Genomic DNA, 16,144 nt, shown 5'->3' with positions numbered 1-16,144 from the left:
GAATGTGTTACGTGGGTCAGTTTCTGATCTACAACTTGAGCAGACCTTTCTTGGTCATGACAAACATTTGTGTATAAAATAAAAGGAACCACACGTAGTCCCCGAAAGGCCACCTTTCTCCCCATCCAGGGTCCACGGTACCTTGCAGCCTTCACATGCGTGAACTCCGTAATGGTAGCCTGAGGCTTTGTCCCCACAGATTCTACACTCGATGTTCAGTGCTACACTGGACGATTCCTCGGTGCTGCCAGGAACCACAGGGTAAGAGACGGACGAGGGACTCGAGGCTGGTGAGAGGGTGTCTAGGAACACAAGGGGAAGATTTACGAATATTCACAGCCTCGCCATCCGATGTCGAAACCAGCTTTCTGAGGATCTGAGTTCACGGGTGAGGCATTGAGTGGGGAGGCATCAGCTGGTGGGCAGGGCTCCCAGGCTGCATCCACCCTGGCCTGGCCCTTGCACGCCCTCTGTGCTCCCACAGTGACCACGTCGCCGGCATCCCCGCAGCTCCCACCCAAGGGGCTCCCCAACTAAGAAACAACTTCACTTTTTAATCCATAAAAAACAAAACAAAATGGACTAAACCATGGCCCTGCAGAAAAGGCCACTTTGCAAGTAGCCTTATTCACACAAATGATTACAGCAGCTTTATTCCTTTTTTTGGTGGGGGGGGGGGTATACTATTTTATTAACATTTAAATGTCACCAACAATGAGCTCAAGTATATGCTTGCCACATGTTCAGATTTTTTTTTTTAATAAATGTATTTATTTATTTTTGGCTGTGTTGGGTCTTCGTTGCTGCGCGTGGGCTTTCTTTAGTTGCGGCGAGCGGGGCCCACTCTTCGTTGCGGTGCGCGGGCTTCTCATTGCGGTGGCTTCTCTTGTTGTGGAGCACGGGCTCTAGGCACATGGACTTTGGTAGTTGCAGCACACGGGCTCAGTAGTTGCGGCACACGGGCTTAGTTGCTCCTGCGACATGCTCAGATTTTTGACACAAAGATAAAACGGACAGACAGCTTTAAGGGTGCAATGTATTTAACACTGCACAAATAGTCAACAATTAGACAATCTAGGGGGTGGTATAATTATACACTACAAGTATAGTGACAAACCCTGGAATTGGAGGAAAACCCGCCATTCAGGACTTAGCAGAGGTCCTTGCAGCAGCTTTATTATTCTTAGTTTGCCAAAAATCGACATGTCCTACACAGAACTCATTGCTTTCTTGGCGTCCTCCCTTCCAGCCCTTTTGTAATTGTTAACTCAGTATATGGCATCAGAATACAGAATAAAAATCCATGTGGGCAACACAAAAGCACAATCCATGAAAGAAAAAAAAAAGAAGCTGGACTTTCTTGAAATTAAAAACTTCTGCTCTGCAAATGACACTGTTAAGAAAATGAAAAGAGAAGCCACCGACTGGAAGAAGCTATCTGCAAAGCACGCGTCTGATGTAGACTTTTATCCAAAATATGCAAAGAAGTCTTACAACTCAACAGTAATACAATAAAAAACTCAATTAAAAAATGAGCAAAAGATCTGAATAGATATCTGGCTGAAGAAGATAGCAAGTAAGCACATGAAAAGATGCTTCCCGTCACTGGTCACTAGGAAACTGTGAATTAAAACAAGGAGACAGGGACTTCCCTGGTGGCGCAGAGATTAAGAATCCGCCTGCCAATGCAGGGAACACAGGTTCAAGCCCTGGTCCGGGAAGATCCCACATGCCGCAGAGCAACTAAGCCCGTGCGCCACAACTACTGAGCCTGCGCTCTAGAGCCCGTGAGCCACAACTACTGAGTCCACATGCCTAGAGCCTGTGCTCTGCGACAAGAGAAGCCACCACAATGAGAAGCCCGCGCACCGCAATGAAGAGTAGCCCCCGCTCGCTGCAACTAGAGAAAGCCTGCACGCAGCAATGAAGGCCCAACGCAGCCAAAAATAAATAATAAATAAATAAATTTTTAAAAATAAAAATAAATAAATAAAACAATGAGACATCACTACACATCTATTAGAATGGCTAAAATCCAAAAAACTGACAACACCAAATGCTGACAAGGATATGGAGAGCAACAGAAACTCTCATTTACTGCTGGTGGGAATGCAGAATGGTGCAGCCACTTTGGAAGACAGTTTGGCAGTTCCTTATGAAGCAAAACAGTCTTAAAGGAATTACACTCCTACTTATTTACACAAGTGATTTGAAAATGTATGTCCACACAAAAACCTACACATGAATGTTTTTAGCAGCTTTATTCTTTTTTAAAGAATTTTATCGAAGTATAGTTGATTTACAATGTTGTGTTTAATTTCTGCTGTACAGAAAAGTGACTCAGTTATATGTGTATATATATATATATATTCTTTTTCATATTCTTTTTCATTATGGTTTATCACAGGATATTGAATATAGTTCCCCATGCTATACAGCAGGACCTTGTTCTTTATCCATTCTATATATAATAGTTTGCATCTGCTAATCCCAAACTCCCAGACCTTACCTCCCCCATCCCACAAGTCTGTTCTCTATGTCTGTGAGTCTGTTTCTGTTTCATAGATATGTTCATTTGTGTCGTATTTTAGATTCTACATATGAGTGATATCATATGATACTTGTCTTTCTCTGACTTACATCACTTAGTATGATAATCTCTAGGTCCATCTATGTTGCTGCAAATGGCATTATTTCATTCTTTTTAATGGCTGAGTAATATTCCATTGTATATATATATACCATGTCTTCTTTATCCATTCCTTTGTCAATGGAAATTTAGGTTGGTTCCATGTCTTGGCTACTGTAAATAGTGCTTTAGCAGCTTTATTCTTTTTTTTGGCTGTGGCATGTGGCCTGTGAGATCTTAGTTCCCCGACCGGGGATTGAACCCGGGTCCTCGGCAGTGAAAGCGCAGAGTCCTAACCACTGGACCGCTGGGGGAATTCCCCAGCGGCATCATTCTTAATTGCCAAAAATCAGAAGCAACCAAGATGCTTCAGTAGGTGAGGCCAATCCCCAAAGGCTACAAACTATATGATTCTTAATATCTGACATTTGTGGAAAGGCAGAAATAGAGCAGTGGTAAAAAAAAACATCAGCGGCTGGAGTAGGGGTCGGGGAGGCAGGGTTGAGTAGGTGAAGCCCAGTGGCTTTTTGGACGTGGTGAAACTATTCACATGAAAATGTAATGGTGACTACAGGACACAATGCACTTGTCAAAATCCACAGAATTTTACAGTACAGAGTGAACTTTAAACGTGTGCAAATGAACAAAAAAAACTGAGGAGGTCCAGAGATTCCAGGATGGCACACAGAATGTGATGATACAATCTATATCACAAATGTAAGAAACATTTGTAGGAAACCTCGCTGAAGATAATCGTGTAAGTGACCTTGGAAACGAATGGAGTCTGTGAGGCCAAAGGCCAAAGAACTGCACCTGGCACTGTCCTCAGCCGATAAAGTTGTTTTCCACAGGGCTTTGGGTGAGCAGTTCTGATGCCACCGCACTGGAAATGAACAACTAATTGTGCATTTAATGATGGTGCCTGAATGGATGGCTGGATGGTGGGCCAGGTCTCTCACTGTTGGAGTGTGAGCTCATCGATAAAGCGAGAGGAGGAGGCTAAAGTGGTCCATGTGGTGGCGGATTAGAGGTGCAGATGTCTGTTTGAACTCACGTTTACCCTGACATTGAGACAGACAGCTATATACAGAAATACAGACGTGTACATACACGCGTTAGTATGTCTCTGCTCTATCAGCTGAGAGAGCCTAAAAGAAAAGATACTCCAGGGAATTCCCCGGCGGTCCAGCAGTTAGGACTCCGCACTTTCACGCCCGAGGGCACGGGTTCAATCCCTGGTCGGGGAACTAAGATCCCGCATGCCGCTTGGTGCGACCAAAAAGAAAAAAAAAAAAAAGATACTCCAATAGCAACCTGAAATGCTTAGAGGGAACAGTACCGAGGGCTAAGGGGTAGTCCCATGACCACCACTCACGGTGGAAAATCTCAGAATCCTTGGGGCACTGGGTAAAATACTCAAAAGGGTTTTTGCCTCTGAACTGGGGCAAAATTACCTCTAGAATCAACACTGCTCTGGTTCCGTCTAACAAAGCTTAACCACAGGACCTGAAAGGATCAACATTTTCCACGTAACTTAACTGCATTTCAGAATAAAACTCAAGAATATTTGTGTAAATACAAAATTCTCCATCATCAACAAAGTTCACAATGTGTAGTATCTAATAACAAATTGTAAAACATGCAAAGAAGCAGAAAAGCATGACCCATTCCACTCCTATCTACACAAGAGAAGTGAAAGCACTGCCCATAGAGAGGTGTGTACATGTGCGTGTGTGCTGCTGGGATTGTTCCCTTGATCATTATGTAGCGTCCTTCCTTGTCTCTTGTAAAAGTCTTTGTTTTAAAGTCTATTTTAGGGCTTCTCTGGTGGCACAGTGGTTGGGAGTCTGCCTGCCATTGCAGGGGACACAGGTTCGAGCCCTGGTCCGGGAAGATCCCACATGCTGCAGAGCAACTAAGCCCGTGCGCCACAACTACTGAGCCTGCGCCCTAGAGCCCGCGAGCCACAACTGCTGAGGCCGCGCGCCACAGCTACTGAAGCCCGCGCGCCTAGAGCCCGTGCTCCACAACAAGAGAAGCCACCGCAATGAGAAGCCCGCGCACCGCAACGAAGAGTAGCCCCTGCTCGCCACAACTGGAGAAAGCCCGTGTGCAGCAACGAAGACCCAACGCAGCCAAAAATAAATAAATAAATAAAAATAAATAAATTTTTTAAAAATTTAAAAATAAAGTCTAGTTTGTCTGATCCAAAACCCACTTCTGCCAAGAAGTACGGTGGAGTCAAGTCCACCCCAGACAGGGCTTCCTTTAAATCAAGGTACAATTTACACCACATTATACCGGGGTGGCTTAAATGTTGCTCAGAAAGATGAACTGTGCAATGATTTCCTCTTTCCCAGTGAGGTTACCTGAGCAGACCCCATGTTTTATTTCTTTGTATCTGCCTTGGCTGATGCCTGATGTAGTATTTTTTTCCTACTGTCACCATCTTGAAATTTATCTTTTCAGTTTTAATATTTTTTTTATTGAAGTATAGTTGATTTACAATTTTGTGTTAATTTCTGCTATACAGCAAAGTGATTCAGTTATACATATATATACATTCTTTTTTGAAATATTCTTTTCCATTATGATTTATCATAGGATATCGAATATAGTTCTCTGTGCTCTACAGGAGGACCTTGTTGTGCATCCATTCTGTATGTAAAAGCTTATAAGGGAGTAGGGAGATGGTTCATATACTTTTCCAGATAAAAGAGAGTGATTTTTATGACAGTAGGAGTCTCTGCTTTAAAGAAATATAAACTCACAGCATTTAAAAAATGCAGCTGACTGCTGAATTTCAAGCATTATGTGATTTATGTACAGCTTTTAAAAAGAAGGCATACTCGTTGGTTATTTATTTTAAATATAGCAGTGCGTACATGTCAATCCCAAACTCCCTAACTATCCCTCCCCGCCAGGTACCCGTATTTAACATAAATAACCAACAGGGACAAAAAATTAAAATTTAAAAAAAAAATCAGTCACCCAGGATGCACTCAAAGATTTGTCCACGAGGAGGTCTGTTACAGAGCTATTTATCATGGTGAAAAATTACAAACAACAGGCGGCTCAGATAAGTTACATGCAAGAGATTACCCTGTAGTGTAAAAATTATATTTTCACGTGAAAAAATCAAATGAGCTACACATTTATGGTGTGTGTGCTCTTATGTGTATATTATACTTCAATTAAAAGTTTATCCAAAAACAAACAAAAAAAGAAGGCATACTATGATATGCGAGACACACCTGAAAAGTTTCAAGGCCCAGTGGCACTGCATGTCCTGCTTTTACACATCTAAAGCTTTTAATGCAGAGAGATGTGACTTCTTCTCCAGGTAAAGAGAACAACTTCCTCTGTGGAAAAAAACATTTCTAGATAAAGCTTTCTAGGAAATAGCACGCTTACCTGTAATAACGGAGCCATCTGAACCTGGACCACTTCCTAAATACTGGTATTCTGTAAAACTAAAGCTTCCAGAACTGTCCTCACCAATGGACTGAGAAATCTCTTGAATGGTTCCCATTTCTTGCAGGAATTCTTCAGAGAGTGGACTTTCCAGATCATCAGCCTCGAGTGGGGAGAGGGGACCAATCGGGCTCTCTGTGTCCACCATCTCGACTGGATAGAGCTGGTCCCACCGCCGGGCTCCACGTTCCTGGGAGGAGAGAGAAGTCATGGGTGAAGTGGACACACAAGAACACTGGTTTTCCTTTAACAAAAACATCATTTATCAGCAGAGACACACCTGAACTCATAATCTAAAAAGTAACATTGTTGGCCATCTTACCTCCGCTTGACTCTTGACAAACTCATTAATGAAAATCTTTATTATTTTTTTTTATTTTGGCCGAGCAGCTTGCAGGATCTCAGTTCCCCGAGCAGGGATTAAACCCAGGCCCCTGCAGTGAAAGCACCGAATCCTAACCACCGGACCACCAGGGAACTCCCAAGAAAATGAAAATCTCTAAACAAGAGCAGGTCTCAGGAGCCAGAGCCGAGGAGGCCAGGAATCATTCATGCACTGTCGAGCACACACTGTATCCGAGGTAGACGAAAACAGCAGAGGACACACATAAAGTCCCTGCTGTCCCGGAATGTCCCTTCTGGTGGGGACAGGTCTGGACAGTCTGATGGGGATACAGTGATGCAGGGGGAGGATGGGGAGGGACACACTGCCCTACATGACCGGCCAGGGAGGACCTCTCAGAAAAGGGGCGCAGACACCTGCAGGAATGAGGGAGTGAGCTGTACGGACATTTTGGGTAGAATGTTCCAGCAAAAGGAGCGGCAAGTGGAAAGCCCCCAGGATGGAAGCATGCGGGTACTTCCAGGCATGCGCAGGCCAGTCTGGTTCAGGTGGGAGCCCGGGGGGAGTGGGACGGGCAGGCAGTCGGCACACACGCTGGAGGCAATATTATACGTTCTCCTTGCACCCGTGGGGGGAGTCATGTAGGTATTCCTAGAGAATGACTGTGCATAACAAATACATCGTAGAGTTAAAAAAATCTAAACGGGTCAGTCCCGAACAGCGCTAGGCTGTTTCAACTCACACACAGAAGAATGCTCTCCGCGTGGGCACGGTTACGGGCTGCACCGTGTCCCCCCAGATTCCGCTGCGGGAGTCCTAACCCTTAGGACCTCAGAATGTGGTTGCCTTTGGAGATAATAAAGAGGTGATTCCACTAAAATGAGGTGTTTAGAGGGGGCCCTAATCCAATCTGGCTGGTGTCCTTATAAGAGGAGATTTGGACGCACAAAGAGAGACAGCAGGGTGCACACACAGAGGGGCGACCACGTGAAGACCCAGTGGGAAGGCTGCCACCTGCAAGCCAAGCAGAGAGGCCTCGGGAGAAACCAAAGCCGCCGACACTTTGATCTTGGACTTCAAGCCTCCAGGACTGTGAGAAATAAATGCGTTGTTTAGGGGCCCCAGTCAGTGGCCCCTTGTTAGGGCAGCCGAGCACATGCGCACAGGTGCAAAGTCAAAACAGCGGTCCTTCCCATGATGGCTGCTTTCATGCTCTTGCTCAAGCCTCTGAAACCACTTCCTGTGACCCTCAGCCTTGTGCCCGTTCTCCTAGCTCGACGTGGGCCCTGGTGACGTTGTCTCCCCCGACCTCACCCTGGTCACCATCCCTCACCCCCAGGGTGACCAGTGGCACCGGGCCGTCGCCTCGTCCAGACCTCCCTGTGCTGTCCGCCTCTGTGCCAGGCCCCAGCCCCCCTGCCTGAACCCCCCTCCCATCCCTGCCTTCCCCAGGCCCCGCTCCAGGTCCACCCTCGAGCCCCGTCGGGTCCCTTCTCGCCAACGAGGCCGACAAGGTGACATTTAGCTTCTGAAACGGTCACAGGGAAGCCCACGGCTCACATCGCGGACAGGGCCAGAGGAGGTGCGTGCCACCAGCCAGCGCCAGAGCCCAGCGCGAGGCGGCTGCCCTCTCACCGCGATCACAGAAGCCTGGGCTCTTTGGACCGAGTGAGAACACGCTGCCAAAGCAAACGCGTGGAATGGACTTGCGTAAAAACATCGCACATCTCAGCCCAGCTGAAAGTAAACAGTAGCTTTAAGTGCAAAGATGAAGGGATGGTTCGGCTTCCTTTAGAAATGAAAAATGGGTCCAGTTCACACATTTTTGTGAAATTCACCTCTCATGCCTGGAATTCTGCAAATAAATGGTCATAGTGGACAGTAACACACAATAAAAAAGAAAAGAGAATCATTGAACTTCTGTAAGATTTAGAAGACTTCATCGTCTATTAGTGTAAATCCGGCTGTGAATCTGTGCATTTTTTCTATCATATTTTATCCTGCGTCACAACTGAATTTCTTCAAATGGCAAGTAAGATAAAGGTGTAAGCGTTACTTAAGATGTTTTCCACCATGAACAAAAGGTTCCAAAGTGCGGTCATTAACTTACTACCTTCACCATAAAGTTCAGCCTAACAAATATCTGATAGCCGGGCAGAGGCTGTGTTATCAATGGGGCCGTGACCACCTTCTCCTCTGCCCTGTCGTAGTCTCAGCGATGCAAGGAAAACACACCTGGACAGCAGCCTCTTAGTCCTGCAGATATTCTGTCTTCCAACCAGGAGTGTCCAGAACGGGAGGAACTGATCTTTGACTAAATGATAGTCTCCCTGTCATTACATCCAGGGAGTTAGAACGTTCTGAGATCTTATCATTTTACTTATCAGCTGCTTTTAAAGGATACCTGAGATTTATGTAGAGAAACACCGGTGTTCCTGTTAATGAAGAGCTAACCGAGATCCCTGGGGAGTGAGGCAACACCGTGACCTCTGGCCAGAGGACTGGCCTTTGCACAGATCACTGGACACCCTGGCCCTGCCTGCTTCCAGCCAGAGCAGATAAGGGAGAGTGCCCTTTGGACGTGTCCCCGGGTAGAGCTGAGGCTGAATGGCACGCAGCCCACTCCGCCGGCCTGCGGCTTCCTGGCAGGCTCTGCACCTGCTCGTCCCATGCCGCGGTCACCTCTGCTCGGGGGGCAGGAAGGTCACGGCAAGTACCTGCCTCTCAAATCCACAGAACACGGCCACCGCCTGGTCCATCGAGACGGGCAGCCAGTTACTGTGCCCTGTGCCCGATGGCCTAGGTCCTCTGGGGCTTTGGAGGGAGAAAGAGGCAGAGCAAACGGCCTCTTAGCAGCTCCCAGTGTGGCCAAGGAGGTAAGAAACCAGGAGAGGATGCAAGCGGAACTCAAACAGGCCTTGGATCCCTTGCAGGGAGAAATGAGGGAGAGAGCAGGGGGTGCTGAGAAGAGGTAATAAAGCCAGGTTCCAGCAAAGACGTGGTGAATGCATAATCCCATCACCCCTTCCTGGATGACCAATCCTGAGACGTGTTGGTTTCTAAAGGCATTTTGTTTTCTTTCCCATCCAATTTAAATGTTAGAGCTGCATCCTGTAGAACAGAAACTCAAATGTAAACTGCTGAAATTCTACTTTTAGTAGAACACTTTTCAGTCAAAATGTTGCTTTGAGAATTACGAAGCAGGGTATAGGAAAACTATAGAACACTGGGGAAAAAATGATACAGGCAAGAAAGAAGGGAAGAGGAAGGGAGGGAGGGAGGAAGAGAGAGAGGGAGGAAAAGAGAGAGGGAGAGAAGGAGGGAGGGGGCACAGAATCCTACCATTGCTTTATGTCACCCAAACACAGGGCAGGTGAAAACACCAGAAGAATTTTAACACTAATTGTTAACCTTGACATCAAGGGATTTTCCTTATCACCAACTCTTCGGTGACACGGCTGTTGGGAAGATCGGCTAAAATGAGTTGCTGGTGGCGTCATGAGCTCTGAGTCTGTGAAGACATGGAGGGCCCAGCACACTCTGCTCAGGGTACCCCAGCACCTGGGGCCCAATTCTGATGTAGCCCTAATTATAGGGACAGTGTTGGAAATGTTTTCATGTCTCCCACTAGACGGTACGTCGCTTGCGAGTAGGGATGGACTTTGCTATCTCTGCGTCCGTACTTCCAGCACGATCCCTACGATGCAGCAGGCGTTCCGTTTCCACCCCCACTGCTTAGCGAGGTTGGCACAGAACTCGAACTTAGTCCACACTCAGCAGGTGAAGGTCTGTGAGGCCCCACCTCGGCTTTGCAGCTGCCTCCACAGCCTGTGTCACCCAGACGGCAAAACAGCACGTACAGTCAGTATTCGAAAGACAACAAAACGTAAGGATGTCTGAAACAGAAGTCAGAGTGGCGCTGCCTCGGGAAAGTGATCAGAAATTTACAGAGTGAATCATAACCATTGTAGGGGCTTAAAAACTAAGCATGAGAGAGGAAACAAACAAACAAACAAATCTCAGCATCATAGTGAACAACAAAGTCCAAGTCGGCAGGAAAGGGCAAGCTTCAAACAGGGATGTAGGGGGCAGAGGTGTTGCTTATCGACCCCTTTATCCTGAGAACGGGGACTGTGCCCACAGCCTGGGCAACCGACTGGCACACATTACAGACTGCTCAGGAAAGGCACGAACAGATCACCAGCCTGACTCTACCTTAGGAGCAACAGACAGATAAGTTGGGAGGTGTTCGGTGATAAAATAAGTTCAGTGCTTTGAAGAAAGAGTAAAGAAGCATTATCATCTGACTGGAATAAAAGACTAAGCGGAAATCACTTGGTTGTTGGCTCCCAACCGTGTTAATGTATGTCACCCATTTTTGCCCCGTACATTATTAACCGACCTTCCTGGACCTAGAACGCCTTTTGAAAACGTTCTCTGAAATTAAGTGTTAAATAAAAGTTAGCTATTGAAACATGTTTACATGCTATGAAATCAGATACTCAAAGAAAAAGAACACGTGGAACTGGGCTGGAATTCTCACACTCAGAACTTATATTTGACTCAAAAGGTTCCGAGTAAACAGTTACAAACATCAGTCTTTTACTTTGCTGCTTTTACCTTTCTGTACTCGACTCGAACTTACTGTGTTGTAAAGCCCTCTCAAATGATCACTTATTATGCCTCATTAATGCCAGCATAGAGGAATCTATTGACATTTGCCTTTGCTAAGTCAAGTCCAATTAGACTTCATTGAGTGGTTTAAAGGGAAAAGATGGAATTTTTGTTAAAGGAGTACCATTTATGTAGCAGACAAGCAGCTCTCAGGCAACAAATTTTTCTGTTTTTCACCATTTCTATTTCACTCCCTTGTCAGGTTCTTTATACTTTCCTGTATACTTTTTAGATATTATAGATACTATTTAGATGCCTTTTGGCTTAATTTGTTGGGCTAGGACTGAAAACAACATTTCAAAATAAACAAAAGAATGCTAAAAAGCCCTCTGTACCTTTACCTCGCACCAGAAGTTCACTGAAATAGATTAATCATTAGCCCCTGCATAATGATTAACGACTAAGTAAGTATAGAAAATGCCTAGGAAACACATTTAAAACAGAAGGAAAAAGGACCAGAGTATAATAATGGTAAGGCAACGAAGGACTATGTATTTTAATGAATTAAATCAAACGTATTATGAACAGTCTGCACATCAGTGAGATTTAACTAGAGCTTTCTAGATCTTTCCCAACAAAGCCTAAGGCATGAAATTTTATAATCAAAAGAATCTGGCATGCAAAAATGGGGGATAAAGGGTAGTTGTGAGCCTCTACACCTTTATCTTTAAAGGTGCAAAAAGAATGTTCCCGACTGTTTCCAAGAAAACGCCCTCCAGTTTTACACAAAGATCACACTCTATGATAGTATAGAAGTGGCTCCAGCCACTTCAAACCCAACTCTTTCCCACTGTCCTGAAAAGGGAGTTATCATTCTTAAATATAATCTTACTTTTGTGGATGGTGATATCAAAATAATTACAGGAAAGCGACAATTTGGACACACTTTAATGTCAGCTGCAATGGAATTTGAGGGAGCAGAGAAGCTTACTACAAGAATCAAAAGTCAATGCATGGGGACTTCCCTGGTGGTGCAGTGGTTAGGAATCCGCCTGCCAATGCAGGGGACACAGGTTCGAGCCCTGGTCCGGGAGGATCCCATGTGCCGCGGAGCATCTAGGCCCGTGTGCCACAACGACTGAGCCTGTGTGCCACAGCTGCTGAAGCCCGTGTGCCACAACTACTGAAGCCTAGAGCCCGTGCTCCATAACAAGAGAGGCCACCTCAGTGAGAAGACCGCGCACCGCAACCAAGAGTGGCCCCTGCTCGCCACAACTAGAGAAAGCCTGCGCGCGGCGGCGAAGACCCAACACAGCCAAAAATAAAATAAATAAATTCATTAAATTAAAAAAAAAAAAACAGATTTAGAAAAAAAAAAAAAGTCAATGGATGCAGCCACTATGGAAAACAGTATGGAGGTTCCTCAAAAAAACTAAAAATAGAGTTGCCATATGATCCAGCAATCCCACTCCTGGGCATATAACCAGAAAAAACTGTAATTCAAAAAGATACATGTACCCCTATGTTCATATTAGCACTATTCACAACAGCCAAGACATGGAAGCAACCTAAATGTCCATTGACAGAGGAATGGATAAAGAAGATGTGGTACGTACACACAATGGAATACTACTCAGCCATAAAAAAAGAATAATGCCATTTGCAGCAACATGGATGGACCTAGACATTATCATACTAAGTGAAGTCAGTCAGACCGAGAAAGACAAATACCATATGATATCACTTATGTGTGGAATCTAAAATATGACACAAATGAACTTATCTACAAAATAGAAACAGACTCACAGACATAGAGAACAGACTTGTGGTTGCCAAGGGGGAGGGTGGGTGGGGAAGGGACGGAGCGGGAGGTTGGGATTAGCAGATGCAAACTACTATATATAGGATGGATCAACAACAAGGTACTAGTGTATAGCACAAGGGACTATATTCGGTATCCTGTAATAAACCATCATGGAAAAGAATACGAAAAAGAATATATATGTGTATAACTGAATCACTTTGCTGTCCAGCAGAGATTAACACAACATTGCAAATCAACTATACTTCAATTAAAATTTTTCTTTGTCAGCAGAAGTCCATGGAAACGAAATTCGCATTGACCACCCGAAAGTTTTGACCCAGTGTAGACAGAACCAGTAGCAATGGTGATGACGCTGAACTTTTAGCAGCCAGACAAGAGAGAAGCAACGGAGGACCGAGGCCCTCGACAGTTCCAGACAAGGAGGTCCTGATGGGTCTTGGCAGAAATACAACACATAGACGACAGGCAGACGTAAGGCTGAGCCTTCACTTTCAGAGTCAAGCTGGTGGTCACCGCTGGGATGGGAGGACGCATTTTATGAACTTTGTGGACCATGTAAGTCCCCCTGAGCTGGTGACTGGAGAACCCTGGAGACACCTTGGGGGGACACCCAGCCCAGGGCAGCGGGCGTGGGGGCTGGGAACAGGGCAGGGAGGAAGACAAGGAAGGTGCACAGAGCACCCCAGAGCCGGGCCCTCGGTAACAGTTACTGCGTTGCTTTTTTTAATGGGCCCAGCACCGGGGCAGGGGAGGTAGCACTGATCCCATTGACAGAGGAGAAAACGCAGAGACTCGAGGAGGAAAGTCACTTGTGCTGCCAGTAGGCGAAGAGAGAGAAAGAAATAAACAAGTGATCGTCGCAGAGGCAGTGTGACGAGTGCCGTCGCGGGACACCCTGAGGGTTGGGAAGGCTCCACAAAGGAGGGGACACCCGAGCTGCATCCTAAGAGGTGATCAGAAAGAAATGCAGCAGCAGAAAATAAAAAACGGTAAGGGGCATTTCTAAGAAAAGCCCACACGCAGAGATGACCTAAAACATCACAGAGTAAGTAGCCGAGAAGGTCTGGACAATCCACTTTGGGGGGGCTGGGTCAACTACGCGTCGCTGCACAGCAAACAACCCCAAAGCTCAGTGGCTTGAATTACACCGCTTTATTTGTTCACAATTCTGTGGCTCGGCAACTTGGGCTGGGCCGGGCTGGCCGGGTCTTCTGTGGTCAGGTGGCAGCCGCGGCTGGAGGGTCAGTGGAGGTGGGTGACTGTGGCCGGGCCCTTCTCACCACGTGGCCTTCCGTCCTACGGAGGCCAGCACAGGCTTCTGCAGGCGCCTTCGTGTTCCAACAGTGAACGCGGAAACCCCGAGACCTCACTCGTAAAGGCCGCATCACTTCTGCCACGGTCTGCGGGTCAAAGCGAGTTACGAGGCGAGCCCAGATCCAAGGGGTGGGGAAATGAACCCTGCCTCTGAGCGGGGGGAGGGGGGGGAGCCTCAGAGAAACTGGGACCATTTTTGATGCAGCACGGGGTGGGGGCAGGGAGAGGAGCCTGCGGAGGCGGGAGAGGCCGGCAGCGCAATCAAGGTGCGTCGCCGCTCTCAGGCGCAGGAGTGCGGACCCTGCCCTGCAAGCAGTAAGGAGTCCCGGAGGGATGCTAAGAGCTGCAGCAGGACTGTTCTGGCAGCAGGGTGGAGTCCAGATTTAAAGCAGATAAGGCGAGAAGCAGAAGACTCCTTCGGAGGCTGTGGTAACCGTCCCCATAAGAGGTGACGATGTCCCCGGGAGCTGATGTGGGGAGGCGGGGAGGACGAAGAGCTAACACGGGCAGCCGGCAGGGCACGGAGCAGGGAACGGGGGCACAGCCTAGGATAAACCTCCTCTCTGGCTTAGGTAACTGGGCGGACGGGTGACATCCAGGAAATCCGGAACGTAAGGAGGAGAGCGCGGTCCCAGGGTGGAGAGAGTCATGGAAGGGAGAAAGGTGACGAACTCAGTTGTGAACTGCAGGTTACGGTGTCTGTGGGACGCGCAGGCTGGGCCTCCGCAAACGTCATCTCCTCTTCTGGGAAGTTCTGATAATGTTACCAATGTTCTCCTCCTGGGTTCTTATCAACAGCAGCATCTAGGCGGGCCGGGTGGATGAAGTCCCAACCTCCGGGGCGGGGCGAGGGCAGTGCTCCTGGCGACCTTGGACACTTCAACTGTGAATCAGGTTAATAACATCCACGTGCTCGCTGCATGTGTTCCTTGCGTTTGTGGAGCTCCGGGTTCGTGGCGGCTCTCCTTCCTCCTTCCTTACTGGGGAACTCTGTTACCCCCGCCTCACCCCTGCCTTTATCCTTTAATCACGCCCTTCCTCCTACCTGGCTGGTCTTCCCCAAACTATAATATCCCCAAAGGCAAGAGCAAGCCTTATGCAAGTGTCCTGCACAAAATAGCCCTTGGATGAGCTGAGCTGAACCACAAAGGAAACGTTTGTTTTCTAGGGCACCACTCTTCCTTATATTGCATTGCTTAGCCTTCAAATTTCAGAGAGTATTATATTGAAGTCTCTTTGACTCTGTTTCTCACCATTTTTCCCAAGCCAGGGTCAACAGCTTCAGGAGAGGTAAGTCAAAAGAGTACAGTTAACCACAGGGGTAGAGTTGCAAACTGGAGAAGACAAGATACTAAGTGCACTGTTGTTTTGCTGCTTTGATCAATTTTTCACTCTGTTAAGCAGGTCATCAAATCCAGATTTTTTTTAAACTGGACTTTATTTTTAAGAACAGTTTTTTTTTTTTTTAATTATTATTTTTTTATTTATTCATTCTTGGCTGTGTTGGGTCTTCGTTTCTGTGCGAGGGCTTTCTCCAGTTGTGGCAAGCGGGGCCACTCCTCATCGCGGTGCGCGGGCCTCTCACCATCGTGGCCTCTCTTGTTGCGGAGCACAGGCTCCAGACGCGCAGGCTCAGCAGCTGTGGCTCACGGACCCAGTTGCTCCGTGGCATGTGGGATCCTCCCAGACCAGGGCTCGAACCTGCATCCCCTGCATCGGCAGGCAGGTTCTCAACCACTGCGCCACCAGGGAAGCCCCCTAAGAACAGTTTTAAGGGACTTCTCTGGCGGTTCCGTGGTTAAGACTCCGTGCTCCCAAAGCAGGGGACCTGGGTTCAACCCCTGGTTGGGGCACTGGATCCCGCATGCCTGCCGCCACTAGGAAGCTCGTGTGCCGCAACTAAGACCCTGTGCAGCCAAAAATAAATAAATAAATAAATATTGGG

At 47.1% G+C, this 16,144-nt stretch overlaps 1 protein-coding gene across 6 annotated transcripts in view; it reads right to left on the bottom strand.

The window, feature by feature from the left end:
• The window catches only part of PPARA (peroxisome proliferator activated receptor alpha), a 75,502-nt gene that overhangs the window by 18,710 nt on the left and 40,648 nt on the right, over positions 1 to 16,144 (bottom strand). For all 6 annotated transcript variants that reach the window (XM_068559753.1, XM_068559757.1, XM_068559751.1 and 3 more), the window contains 2 exons: positions 6,044 to 6,293; positions 142 to 302 (listed from right to left, as the gene is read on the bottom strand). In XM_068559753.1, coding sequence (XP_068415854.1) covers positions 142 to 302; positions 6,044 to 6,251 — 369 coding nt within the window. In that variant the 5' untranslated portion in view covers positions 6,252 to 6,293. The remainder of the gene's footprint in view (positions 1 to 141; positions 303 to 6,043; positions 6,294 to 16,144) is intronic.

This window comes from Eschrichtius robustus, chromosome 13, assembly GCF_028021215.1.
Source record: "Eschrichtius robustus isolate mEscRob2 chromosome 13, mEscRob2.pri, whole genome shotgun sequence".
NCBI classification, from domain to species: domain Eukaryota; kingdom Metazoa; phylum Chordata; class Mammalia; order Artiodactyla; family Eschrichtiidae; genus Eschrichtius; species Eschrichtius robustus.
This window is presented reverse-complemented; position numbering and strand designations above follow the sequence as displayed.